Source organism: Pelmatolapia mariae, linkage group LG12 (assembly GCF_036321145.2).
Source record: "Pelmatolapia mariae isolate MD_Pm_ZW linkage group LG12, Pm_UMD_F_2, whole genome shotgun sequence".
Classification (NCBI taxonomy): domain Eukaryota; kingdom Metazoa; phylum Chordata; class Actinopteri; order Cichliformes; family Cichlidae; genus Pelmatolapia; species Pelmatolapia mariae.
In genome coordinates, this window is record NC_086237.1 from 22,628,926 (window position 1) to 22,642,371 (window position 13,446).

The following is a 13,446-nucleotide window of genomic DNA, read 5'->3' on the forward strand; positions in this document are numbered from 1 at the left end:
TCACTTTTCATTCCCCAAGTGTTCATACACTACTGCATGCCATCAAATTGTGTCTTTTATCCCCCATAATCTGTGTTTTGTCCTGTCTCCCTGTGCCCTCCTTTGTTTTTTCTCTTTACCCTCACTCTGACTTGGGTGCATCAGCAACTGAACTGGTTCTGCAGGAGTTTTCTTCCTGCTAAAAGTGTGTTTTTTCTTTTTCATTCCGGCCAAGTGCTTCCTCATCAGGGGTTATCTGATTGTTGCTGTTTCCTCTCTAACCTTACATTTAAAGCATCTTGAGGGAATTATTGTTGTAATTTGAAGTAACATGTATAAAACTCATTTGAACTGAAATAGCTTTTAATAATAGTTTATATTTTAGACTATTTTTAATGATTGACTTCTTAATGTCCACTTGCAGTACCATTCGGGGCCCACCAGGGGTCCGTGGCCCACATTTTGGGAACAGTTGGGAAGGGGCGAGAGTTAATTGTAGACATTCAACATGGCAGCAATTTTGTCATATTTCTATGGACAAAGGTCAGTAATACAAACTATTCATTAAATAATATTTAAAGCCACGCAGGGCATACTAACACCTGTGTGTTTTGATGTCATGATGACGTCTGGCCGCAAGGGGAGCGCTTCTTCCGCACAGAACGATGTTTGTGCAACCCTGAAACCCTTCCCCGTGTGGTGTAGGAAAGGGCAGAGAAGCGGGTTCCCCTGGCGTCGTTAACCATGTCAGGTAGAAAGCCCCGGTCTGTGGCAAACCCTCTGGAGTCTGCGATCACCACACCGAGTGAGAGGATACTGAAGGAGTGCCACAATCTGTATGTGGACAGCGAAAACGGTAAACAGTCGATAATCTGGATTAAGGCTAAAGCAAAGTTAGGACCGCAAAGTAGAAACCAGCCCGCCCTGGCTGTGATTTTATGGTAACCGAGCTGTGCCACTGCTGAAGCCCCCGACTGAAGTTTATGTGGACTTAAAGGTGTAATGCTGCTTATTTAGTGTGTGTGTGTGTGTGTCAGCCTGCAGCAGCTGCTAGTGTGTGTCAAACACGTGACGTTGAACATCTCAGAGGCTTCTCTGCAGCCTCGCAGGGCAGTGCCCCGTCTGACTGTATGCATTGATGCAAAATCACATACACATAGATACATAGAAACTTCATTGATCCCAGAAAGAGGAATTATTGTGTTACAGAAGCAGGATCAAGAATAAAAATAGTGTAGTCCACAATAAATAAACAACATAATTAAAGTGCCGCAGTCGCATAGTGACGGCCTTATACTGTAAGATATTACAGTAAAAAAATCAACAATTTAATAAGGGAGCCTCCCGTAGTGTGCTTTTTATTAATGGGAGATTATTATACCCTTCTGGGGTGCATGAAAAGCAGAGAGAATATCAGCTTGTTTTCTAGAAGGTAAACATTTGGAAAGGTGTGGTGTCACGAATAATCCTGTAACTCATTTTAGTTACCTTGATCACCATGTGTCCTTTTTTTAAAAAAACAAACAAAAAACTTATTATAGTGTAATAGCTAAATAAAAACACAGGCTTGTATAATTTGTTATATGTCAACCTTTGCCCTCTCTTCCCCTTCCTTAAGAATAACTTAGACAAATGACCTAAACAAATGAGAGATGCCTCTAGACCTTTGTATTGTATGTCAAAATCAAGAAGATATATTGGAATTACATTTCTAAAAGAAATTTTTGCTCCAAAGAGGAAAAAACCTTAGAATTTATGTTCATTCTTGGGAGGCTGATTTATAAAACAAACATACACATTGTGACCGCATAGGGTTAGGTTTCAGCTAACTTAGACTTCAGAGGTTTAACATAGTAGAATTGTACTTTAAGCATAACTGTCTTGGAGGTCATGACAGGCAAAAGGCATCAGTTTATTTTGCTTTTACTGTGATAATTGTCACTACTGAGAAGAGTTGTGAGGGAGGACAAGTGGTAGTCATTTCATCTGCCACTTTGTAAAATTTTCCTCTACCTACTCTTTAACCATGTAACGATTGATCTGTGCAGGCTTACTATTTACTCACAACTACATTATTTTATTTTAAAACCAGTCTAGAGCATCACAGTACAAAGGTACCACTTTAGTCATTGCATGTCATGATTGTGTTGTGTGTGTTTTTCAGGCTTGGTAAAAATCGCCAGCAGCCTGGGAGTCCGTCTTCTGCCTCCCAGAAAGAAGATCATCGTGATGATAATGGGTAACCACTCTGCAGGAAAGAGCTCCTTCATTAACTGGTATTACTGATACTTCTTATTGTTGTTGTGATCTAATAACACTGCCTGACCATCACATGCTCTGCTCTATGTTTGAAAGAGAGACTGGTGTCGAGAACATCCTGTTCACACATGACTTTTTGAAAGCGCTTTGTGGTTTGAATGCAGCCCAGTTTTGCCCCAGGAAGTATGGATTTACAAAAGAAAATGGGGAAAAACAGGTGTAATTTGTTATTTTGTATGTCAGATTAGTGACCTTTAGGCTACTCCCTTATTCAAGGGCGTCACCACATTGGGTGGATCTGCATATTTGAAATGCAGATCAAGGCATACAATGACACTGTAGTACTGTCCCACAGCCGTGCTAAAAGAAAGAGCAGCAAATCACCATTAATAAATACCATATGCACTGAGTCAAATATAAACAATATGTGCAGACATAAGAAAGAGGGTCTTTTCTGACACAAGCCTTCCTGGGATTTGTGTCTCCTCCTGTCCTTGAACTGGGGACCTTTCACAATCTGGGAAAAACTTCCTCTTCTCCTCCTCCTCCTCCTTCTTCTTCTTAAGCTTCTTATTTTCCTCCTCTCCTCCTTTTCTTCCTTCTCCTCCTGACCCTTCAGGGGTCGCCAAAGCAGATTATCTCCCTTCATCCGACCCTATCCCTAGCATCCCCCTCTGTCACACCAGCCTTCACCACAACCATGTACATCTTCTGTGGTCTTCCTTGTTTCCTTTACAGACAGTTTAGAATAATTAGTAACCCAACATGCATGTCTGTGGTCTAATTTGTTAAATCTTTTAAGATTCTTATATACTCATCTTCGCTAATGTTGAAGATGCTCTTAAGGTCATCACTTTGATTGGTTCGAGGAGTGTTTTTCTACCTGACATTTGTTCTCTAGTCTCTTGAGGTCCAAATTCTGTAATATCCCACTGATCACACATTCACATCCTTTTAAACAAGCAACAAGCTATATTATTACAGATGGATGGATGGGTTGGTGGGTAGGTAGGTAAATTATTCTCATTCAACATGTTAAAAACATGAAAGAATGAAATTAGTTTCTTGTGGATAAATCAAATTTACCAAGCATTGTTTGAGCTTCTTAAAATGTTAGGATTTGTTTATTTTCCCTTTGATTGTAAACGGAATCATTTTTCTCACATGTAGCTTTCCGCAAGAATTGAGGCGTTGTTGCTTTAGCTCTTTCTCACTTTTGATGGCGTTGTTATCTTTCTAGGTATGTTGAAGAGCACATACAGAAAACAGGGGTGGCCATCGAAACGCAGGGGTTCACCTTCATCACAAGTGGACGCAAAAGAGAATCTCTGACGGTAAGATCAGCGCCGACACGGCCGGCATGTGCAGCTGTGCCACGAAAAGATTTCCCAGCCAGAGCTTAAAAAGGAAAATTGTGACAGTTAACTCTTTTACTTCAGTGCAATGCTTTTATTTTGTTCTCAGTATTTGTTAAGAAGCTTGTTTTTATATTTAGCTATCACCTTTTAGTTTTGTACTCAAGGAGATGTTGCGATTTTTTAACTTCAGTAACAGGAACTGAAGCTGCAGTCAGTCATAAAGGCTGATGAAGCAGGGTGTTTGATGTTGGCATTTATGTAAGGCACTCCCTCAGCCAGTGGTGATTTCTCATTCTATATGCTGCTCCACTGAGGGGCTTTGTTGTGTATGCACACACACACACACACACACACACGCACAGAAACATCTTTGCAGCATGAGAACAGGCTTGGGAGACACCTGCCTCTCGGTCCTCTCTGATATCCCTTCCCTCTACCTCTCTGTTCATATCCTGATGTGGTGAAGGGTAGGAGTATGAATAATACATTCGGAGTGTAGGACTGCAGAGTAGAAGGATTATCTCCAATGTGCAGGAAGAGCTAAGGCGTGCACGCTGAGCCGCAGCACACCAGCTCGTGTAAAGCACTAAGATGAGAGAGGACTCTGTTGTAGAGGGGCGGGAAAGACTGCAGGGAAAAAAATGCAGGTTTGTCTCATCGGGTTGTTTCTAACACTGTCCTGTTAACCCTTTCGCAGGGGAATGCAACGCTGCATCTCTATCCTCACTTTCGACCGCTCCTGGAGTTCAAAGGTAAGACTTTACTTCTTCAACTCTCTACTATACTACATTTTCATGCTCTCTCAGTGAATGTGCAGATAGTTCCTTCTGTGAAACATTAGATTTGATATATATTCCATGTGCGGGTAAACAGTGAATACTTGGGGCTTTGCATCTCTATGCCTTTGATTATATTTCTATGCTCATTGATGAAAATCATCACCAATCAGTCTCTACAATTAGCAAATTATTGGAATTGAGAGTTAAAACTGCAGGAGATGAATGTAATCACAAACTGCAGAAAGGTAGCTGTACCTTTGAGGTTTAAGATAAGGCTCTGCTGGTGGCTAATGAATATTTACCTCTGGATGTTGCTGATCAAAGTCGGTTTTAAAGACGCGTTGCTCCATCTGTAACATCACAAGAATGTCTGCCTGTTTAATGCTCGGTTACTCGTGGGCTGTTATTAATCCTTATCACAGGCTTCTGTGATTTAAGGTTGGGTTTAGGTCCTTCACCTTGATGACTCAATAGTGAGTCATAAGCTTGATGATAAATCAGTCCAGACTCCTGTTTTCTTCTTCTCAGACACGTGCAGCGCTCTGATATTGTTTTAAGACAGTTTTGCTCAGATCTGTGCGTCAGCAGCGCTCTGGATACGCCACCGGACGGCCGCTGTGAACCTGGTGATCGTCTACAGAGTCTGGGTGTTGCCTGCTGGCTGAGTGGGGGTGTGTAGCGGAGGGTGGGGGAGTGTGTTTGTGTGTTGACAGGCAGTGTGTAGAGAGTGAGGGTTCACTGGGTGCGGACCAGAGCGAACACTGTATGGCGTATGAGTCACACGCCCCATCGGCAGCAGTGCAGTTTAGTCAGAAGGAGCTGCTGAGAAATGTCACAGCTATTAGAGACGGCACAGCCCAGACTCCAGCAGCAACAGCTTCGCTCCGCAGGCCCGAGCCTTGCAACAATCTGCTGCTGGAATACAAGCAGGATTTTTTTTTTCAATTCATTTCAACTTTATCGTCATCGCCGCCGCTGCCTGTGGAAACCAGCTGTATGAGACATTTGTTTACCTGTCACAGCAGCCGAGGATGACTCATCAGAAAAGCTCCATATATCCATACATGTGGGAGCAGCTGCTGGCTGCACAGTTTGGTCTCCTTTGGGATGTGCTTCTTAATTTAGCTTCATACTTAGATCTTTATGTGTCTGTCTTATCAACCTGTTGTCATGGGTTTAGCCTGTATGCTTTGTGGGAACTGACTGACTGCTTTTGCTGCACATTAAAAAATAATCATATCCGCTGGTTAATCAAGGTCTTTGGCTTCTCAGATTCCTGTAGAAGTATTTGCACCATGTCTGCTTTCACCTGTTCAGCTCAACAATTTCTTTTTTAGTCTTGGTCGATGCAGCGTTATTGCAGCCTTTGCCCTTTTCCTTGTGCACATGATCTCCTGCACGGTCTTCTCAGTTACAGTCAGTTCAGGAACTTAGCGCACATCGGCGAGTATAACTCTCATTTTCAGCTGGCAGAACTTTTTTGCTTTCCCACACGGATCGATGTGTCTGTCCCCGTTTGTGCCTGTTTATTTAGGATTATATGGAATAGCTGAAGTGCGGTCTAGCAGCGCTCTAAATTAAAGCTACTTTATGAAATCTGCACACACCTAAACACAAACATACATATTTTTAATATTTCTTTTGCACAGCAGGGATATCTCGGTACTCAGAGACTTTTCTTAGGCGTGTGATAAGAGGCAGATCTATTGATATTGTGGCCATGCTGATGTGGGAGAAACATGAGGGAATGCTAATGTGCCAGAGGAGCAGTGGCTCTGCTCACTGCAGCACAAGGATGCGATTTGTGCTGGCTGTTGACACCTGCCTCTTTGCATGAAACAGCCTCAGTGTCATCCCAGGCCTCCCTGGTGTGTGTGTGAGTGTGGGTTGGCGCGGGAGGGGTTACTTTGTCACTAGTAGGGATGCATCTCAATAGTGATCCTGTTCTATTTAAGGGGAGGGGGGGTGTTCAGGCTTATGTGTGATGGTTGTGGTGGATTACCGTAACCTCTCAGTGCGTTGCCTCACAGTCGTTCTTCACTGGCTAGCTTTATGTCCCACGCCCCACACTAAAGCTGCCAGTTGAAGAGCTGTTGTGTGTAACCATGACAACAAAGCTCTCTGCAGAGGGCAGTGTGGAAACAGAGGCCTCGTAAATATTTTCATGATTAGAAAAACAGAAATAAAGTTTCATGTGCGAGGGTGCGGCTGCTGCCGCTGTTTTCATCGTCACAGGAGGTGAACGTGTCTTCTCACACGTGCACAGCTGTGTCTGTGAAGAATACGACCGTTTTGGAGGTAAATTATAGCTGCCGTCCTGAAAATGCAAAGCTCTTAGCATAAAAGTTGCCTTGAGATCTTGTTGCTGATCTCCCTCAGGCTTCCAAGTATTGACCGCACTGCGGCTTCCAGTAGCACACAATATTATAGCCATTAGAGGCGACATTTTCCTGCATGGACTGAACTCGTTACCTTAGTTACTGTGTCTTTATCTTTTTGCACATGCACGCCATCTCTATTTTCCAGGTGTTACTGACTACCTGTCTGCTGAGATCTCCACCTCCAAGCAGAAGAAATTCAGCCTGGTGACTTTCGTGGACACTCCGGGTTTGGTGGACGGGGACATGATCTACCCTTTTGATGTGAATAGCGCCATCACTTGGTTGGGTGTGTCCTTTAGCTTAAACTTGTCTCTTCAGTGGTGATCTGTCTTCTTCTTCTCCTCCTTTGTGTCTACTGTACAGCTTATGTACAGATGCAGGAATGTAATAAATGCTTTTTTTCTCTGAGCAGGAGAACAGGCAGACCTGATATTTGTGTTCTTTGACCCAATGGGCCAAGCGCTTTGCAAACGCACGCTCAACATCGTGGAGAAGCTGAGCGAAAAATGCGCAGACAAGCTGTTGTTCTACCTCAGCAAGGCAGATGAAGCCGGGAAGGAGACAGACAGACAGGTCAGTTTACCTGATTTGTAGAATTTATTTTTGTTTCAAAGAAAGTTGAACCTGTGAGATGAACTTTTTTTTTCTCATCAGAGAGTGATGATGCAGATAGTCCAAGAACTGTGCCGCCGTCCAGGTCTTAACAAATGTGGCTTTGAGATGCCAACAATATACATCCCGAATCCACAGAAGGTAAAATGAACTGTGCGTTTCTGTGTTGGTTACTTTAAACTGCTGTGTTTGTATAAAAATTAGTTCTGGTTGTGCAAATATTATAAACCACGGCAGTGCAGTTATCGCTGCACCATCTTGTGATCTACAACCACGAAGTGTGCGTGGTAGATTTGTGCATCCCTCAAGACCTCCGCTTCATTTCTGCTGAGCGAGTGCAGCTTCACTTTCTGCCAAGTCCACAAGGCTGTCAGTCAGAATGCCCTCAGGATTTGTCATGGAACTTTCCAGACCATCCTTTATTGAGATGTGCAGAGTGTTTTTCATGTTCAGTCCAAATCTGACGTGTTTACGAGCTGTTTGTCTCATGTAGCCGAGCAGGTGTGTGAACCAGATCGATGGCGTTTGTCAGACCATCGAGAAGACCATTAACCAGGCTGTTCAGAAGACACTGAATCAGCTGGAGAAAGATTCTGACCTTATTTGTTCCACTATCAGCAGCAAACTAGAGCAGGACAGGTATGACCTCTTGCAGCCTTGATAAAACATATTATGTGTACACTGAGCAGATAAGCATCACCAGATACTATCAGTTGTGGAAAATGTATGATAACACATTATTGTTATGGTTGTGTACACAGGGCTGATGTGGCTTGCAACAAAAGCGTCCGTCTTCATTCATTCCTGTGCGGTGCTTTGGGTGTTTTCCTGCCTTTACTCTTCATCCTCAGTTTTATTGTGAGCACCTTATCCAAAGAGCAGCTGGATGAGCTGTTGGGTGAAGGTGCAACTCGAACCATCACTATCTTCACAGTAAGTGCTCTGAATGAATATCAGTTTCATAATATTTCATTAATTACTTCATTAGTGACTTAACATAGTGTCCTGAGCTCTCTGACTGTCTATTACTGTGTGTCTGAAAGGGAATAGTGATGTATTTATGGGACTGGATACCTGAAGATGGGCAAGTAGTCTTTGTCATCATTTTTGGGGCTTTTTGCTACCTCCTGCTTTTCCTGGCAAAGTATTTTGCAGGGTAAGTGTGGCAAAAATGCAATTTAACTCGTAGAGATTAATTAAATAGATCGATTTTGTTCATATTGACATGACAGCATCACACTGTTGCTGCAGATTCGTCAGCTGCACGTTAATGATGCAAATCTCCCGTTCCGCCACATCCCAAACAGATAGTGATCTGATCAGTAGTGATCATTTTCACACCCTGAATTGCAGCGTCAGTTTTTGGTTCTTAGCCAACAAGAATGGTACCTGGTGTGGTCTTCTGCTCCTGTAATGTTAAAAGCAGATGGGTTAGAGAGCATTTAGAGATGCTCTTTTGCTTACCTTGGTTGTAATGACTGGTCATTTGAGTCACTGTTACCTTCCTTTCTGGTCATTCTCCTCTGATTTATGGCATCAACGAGGCATATTCACCCACTGGATATTTCCCCCTTTTCTGACCATTCTCTGTAAACCTTAGATATGGTTTTGTGGGAAAATCCCAGTAGATTAGCAGTTTGAAATATTCAGACCAGCCTGACTGGCACCAACCACAGTTCATGTGTCCGTTCAATGTCACCTGATCAAGCAGTAAACTAAACAGGGACTGGTTCATTCAAATTTTCAATTTCTTTGTAGTTTTCTGCAAACGGTTTTTCTATTTTTCTGTCCTTTTGAATGCTCTTGATGGTTGAATAAGATCATTATAAGATCGCAAGGGCCTTATGTCGTATCAAGACATTAAAATGGCTCCTTTAACCCTTTAAAGAACCAGGCCTGAGAACCGGCCTGTATGATACACTCAAACATATAAATCACATTTCTTCCCCCTTCTGATGCTTGGTTTGAACTTATTCATTTCAATATCAACTTGACCTTGTCTACATGCCTAAATGCATTAAGTTCCTGCCATTTAATTGGCTGGTTAGATTTGTGTAATGAGCAGTTGAACAGGTGTAGACTGTACATGCAATTACAAACATGAGTATTTTAATGCTGTGATGTTCTTCATTCTCAGCCGAAGGAATAAGACTCTGACGAAGAAGGAGAAGAGGACGATGGCAGAGTACAATGATTACATCCAAGATATCGTCAAGACTAAGAAGGTTAGATGTACATTTTGTGTCCGTATGCTCTCTTAACTAAGTTGTTTTTTCATTTGGATTGTGCAAATCTAAATGCCACATTAATTAAGTATTTTATTGATTTGTTATTGGTATAAAGGAAATTACTGCCAACTCTGCTGCTTCCCTTCATTTTATGGAGCTTTTTAGTGTTGATCAGGTTGTTTTTTTTAAGTGAGCTGACTGCTAACTAAAAGCAAGAATGCTTCATAAGGTAGTAAACTTTATGTCAGTGTTGTGTTTTCAGCTAGTTTAGCTTCCCTCGCTCGGCCCAAAAAGAAAAGAAAATCAGTTCATACGTGTTGTCAATTTATCAAACATCAGGACTGTGAGTCTCACACAGGTAACTTTTCTCCACAGAGTAAATTGTATGAATGGTATCTCCAGCAGTGTGCAGCAGAATATGACCTCTGACCCTGGGTAAGCTGAAGACACTTTGCACCAGTACCTGTGAGCTCGCAGGTGTAAGCTCTAAATCAGCCGAGATCACTGCCAGCAATTATCATCTCAGCAGCTGATTTGAAAAGTGCCTTTATTACTAATTATTGGAGAAGCTATGATTGTAGTCGTTTAATGAAAGTCAGACTGTGACTGGATTTTTTTTTTTTTTTATAGTCTATGGGTAATTATTGCGAGAAAAATATGAAATGTTTACAAATTACAAATTTTGAACTTGAGGCTGCCTTTACCAGCAAACACATTTTCATGGTGTCCTCTATAAAGTTAGTTCTCATTGTTGTCATGTGATCAGTCTTTATATCTCACTACACTGTCCTGAGCGCAGTGTTACCAGAATGTGTTTTAAGCAATAGCTACAATAACCAATGCTGTGATTAAAACCTGGGCATTATAGTTGGACATCTGATAAAAACATGTTTATTGCGTTGAATCCTTCTCTTGCCTCCAAAGAGCCAATCACTTATTTTTATATATAAATCGTTGTCGTGTAATCATTGTTAGATGTTCCACAGACTTTCAGTACAGCACAGTACGGTGGCCTAAAGGTGCCACACACAACAGCAAAAAGAAGCATTTGACGGGAAAGTTGGTGACAACATTTCTTGTTTGTGACCGGATAAAATTCAAGTTCCTGGGAACAGGTTGAGGTCAGTTTTTCTATTTCTGTACTACTCTCAGCAGTTTTTTTGGGCAATTTGATGTGATTATATTTACCTACAAATACTTGGCATTAGATGCACTAAAATAAGGTGCTAATAATTAAAATTCATTATACAGTAAATAGTTTTTAAGTAGTATTTAAGTAATTTTAAATACTTAAGTCTGACTTGACTCCATCATTATACGAGCATGTTTGCCCTACCCCCTGTAGATTTCAAACACATTATTCTCATTGTTCAAACCAACAGAGGATATTGTATGTTTTGGCCTTGTGTCACCATTGTAATGATTTACATGATCCAGTCAAAAGGCTGGATTGGCCCTTTGTTCCTGCCTTACGTTCCTGTCCGCTCTCTACTCTTCTATCAAATAGAGGCTATAAAAATGCCACCTAGAAATCCTTGCTGAAGATCTGCTTTAGCTGCGAATGGTCCCATGGTGGGGATTGTAGCTCTCAGCATAACACAACCTCATCTCTTTGACCATATTTCTTTTAAGTGGGCCTCAGGGCTTTCAAGTAAGATTTTTATATAAGAGTAGCATAGAAGCTGGAAATCCCTCCCGACTGTAGCCGGCGAGTTTGATTCTGTCCAGTCACAATAAAAAATGTTGCCCCAACGCTTCTGAGAAAAGTGAGTTTTATTTTTTTTTGTAATGTTTTTTTGTTTGTTTGCTTGAAGTTTCATTTAGTTTTTGTTGTGTTTTGCACCTCAGGGACACCGTAGTACAGTGCGCTGTCAGGTACCTCTTACTTGTGTTAATAAGCACTGAACCCTGCCAGTCTGTTATTGATAGACTTAACTAGTGACACCATATACTGCCTTCACCACACTGTTTGTAGATGTATTTATTAGTGTTGACAGATGCCAACATGTGAGGTGCTTTTTCCTAGAGATGCACTGATCCAATGCTCTACATTACCATTAGAGCTGCTTTTGAGGTTTTCTTTTTTTTTTTTTATTGCTGTGACTGATATAAATAAACCTCTAACATTAGCAAGCAGGTTAATCGGTCACATGAAGATGGTTATCAGCTCGATAAGTTAACTCACAATTTTTCTACATGGCTACGAATGTGTTTACATGAACTGCATCTGATCAATCTGTAACAGCAGATCTGTCCGTTTTATAGGCTGATTTTACAATGGGAGGTAAAACTATAATATTAGAACAATATGAAGCAGTCAAACACACACAATACTGGCTGAAAGCAGAGTGTGTGTACGTAATAGAAAGATTATATTATTAAAAGGCACTTTATGAAGAATTTTGGTCAGTAAGACTGGAAAAGCACTACTACATTAATAAAGCCTAGCCGATTGAAAGCCAGAAAGGAAAGCTGGTATAAATGCTGACTGTGTAAGTCAACAGACATACTAGCATTACAGCTCTATGACGAATAAACAGCAGGATCTGCCACAGTAAATTGAGGACGAGATGTGTGTAAGGCAATTGTTGCCTTACTCTTTCAGCTGCAGAAGAAACATGAAAAACAGATCAAATATAGATCTAACTTAGGTGCAAATGAGGTCCACATGTACAAACATGTGCCCTGTTTTAGCATCCTATATGAAGGAGTCTATATCTATATTCCTTATTGATGCTAATGACAGAAAAACTTCAGACTTAAGTGTCTGTGCACAGAGGCCTGAGAGCTCTTACAGGAATGGTGATACTATTTTTGGGAGAACTGATTGGTCATGGGATACCTGCTGATCTCTCTTCTCAAACATAACCTGCTCCAGAGCAGATTAGCTGTCCGGCATAAGTTTCTATGGTCATATATCCCAGAAAGATGTGAACTGCCTTCGTAATCCAGAAAACCCAGGCCTAAACTTGAAGTTACCTGGCTAAGATGAAATATTGCTTCATAATACACGTCTCTTTGGTGCACTGAAAGAGTTGGTGGCAAAAGCACTGAGTTGACATTTCAGAATTTTTATCAGAATAGAGAAGTTGGATCGGTGCATCCTTACTTTTATCCAAGCCTCCAGGCTATTTGCAATATAGTTGTGAACACTCCCAGTTTGTTTGTTTTTTAATGTTAGATGGCTCACAATTCAGATTTTTATATATATATATATATATATAGTTGTGAAACTTCATTTATAAATTCTGTGAAATGTTTGTGCTACTGCATGAAATCTAGACTCAAGTGATTTCATCTATATTTTTAATAACCATGAATCAAAGAATGAAATCTGTCAAGAAAAACATGCAAAAACTACGCTCTGTCACCTCTTTGGAAATCATTAAACATTTTTTTAAACCTGTTACACTTTTTTTCCAGTTAATACAGTCAAGAACAGACATACAAATAACAAGTAGAATAACATGAAAAATAAAATGTAACATAAAGCAGTTATTGTTGGAAGACTTTTATTTCAAAGTTTAGTTATAAAAATGCCATTCCAGACATCTCTGCAGGGAGAACAATGCCTTTTTAATAGCTTTGTTGACGTGTGTGTCAGAGCTCAAGTGTTTCGGGATCTGCGGCACTCCAGGATGTAATCAAATATCTGCTTTCTATCATGAAGCGCATTGCAAGCTCTGAACCACTAAAACTGCAGTAACTGTGAGGAAATATTTAAGCAACAAATTCAATTTTTCTGCTTGCAGAGGGACCGGCAAACCCAGGCCACAATCCTCAGTTCCCTGAGTTAGTAACAAACAACGTCTCTACGGGGGTGACGGCTATCCAAAATAACCTTAAGCTA

At 41.1% G+C, this 13,446-nt stretch overlaps 1 protein-coding gene across 2 annotated transcripts; it reads left to right on the top strand.

Moving 5' to 3' along the window:
• The first annotated feature begins 684 nt into the window (after positions 1-684).
• Positions 685-10,078, top strand: si:dkey-98f17.5 (uncharacterized protein LOC569123 homolog). Of its 2 annotated transcripts, XM_063489297.1 has the most exons (12): positions 685-835; positions 2,144-2,255; positions 3,479-3,572; positions 4,294-4,348; positions 6,902-7,042; positions 7,169-7,329; positions 7,411-7,509; positions 7,862-8,007; positions 8,130-8,301; positions 8,412-8,524; positions 9,506-9,593; positions 9,972-10,078. In XM_063489297.1, the coding sequence occupies exons 1-12, from the start codon at positions 724-726 to the stop codon at positions 10,023-10,025; spliced, it is 1,347 nt and encodes a 448-aa protein (XP_063345367.1). In that variant the 5' UTR covers positions 685-723; the 3' UTR covers positions 10,026-10,078. The 2 variants fall into 2 exon arrangements, 1 of the variants encoding a protein (XP_063345367.1); XR_010095268.1 differs by lacking the exon at positions 8,412-8,524.
• The last annotated feature ends 3,368 nt before the right edge of the window (positions 10,079-13,446 follow it).

Bases quoted from the DNA above. Each gene is read 5' to 3' on its own strand.
- si:dkey-98f17.5 (XM_063489297.1), top strand. From the start codon at position 724: ATGTCAGGTAGAAAGCCCCGGTCTGTGGCAAACCCTCTGGAGTCTGCG. The intron at 7,043-7,168 runs GTGTGTCCTTTA...TTCTCTGAGCAG, and splicing joins TAGCGCCATCACTTGGTTGG to GAGAACAGGCAGACCTGATA. The intron at 7,330-7,410 runs GTCAGTTTACCT...TTTTCTCATCAG, and splicing joins GGAAGGAGACAGACAGACAG to AGAGTGATGATGCAGATAGT.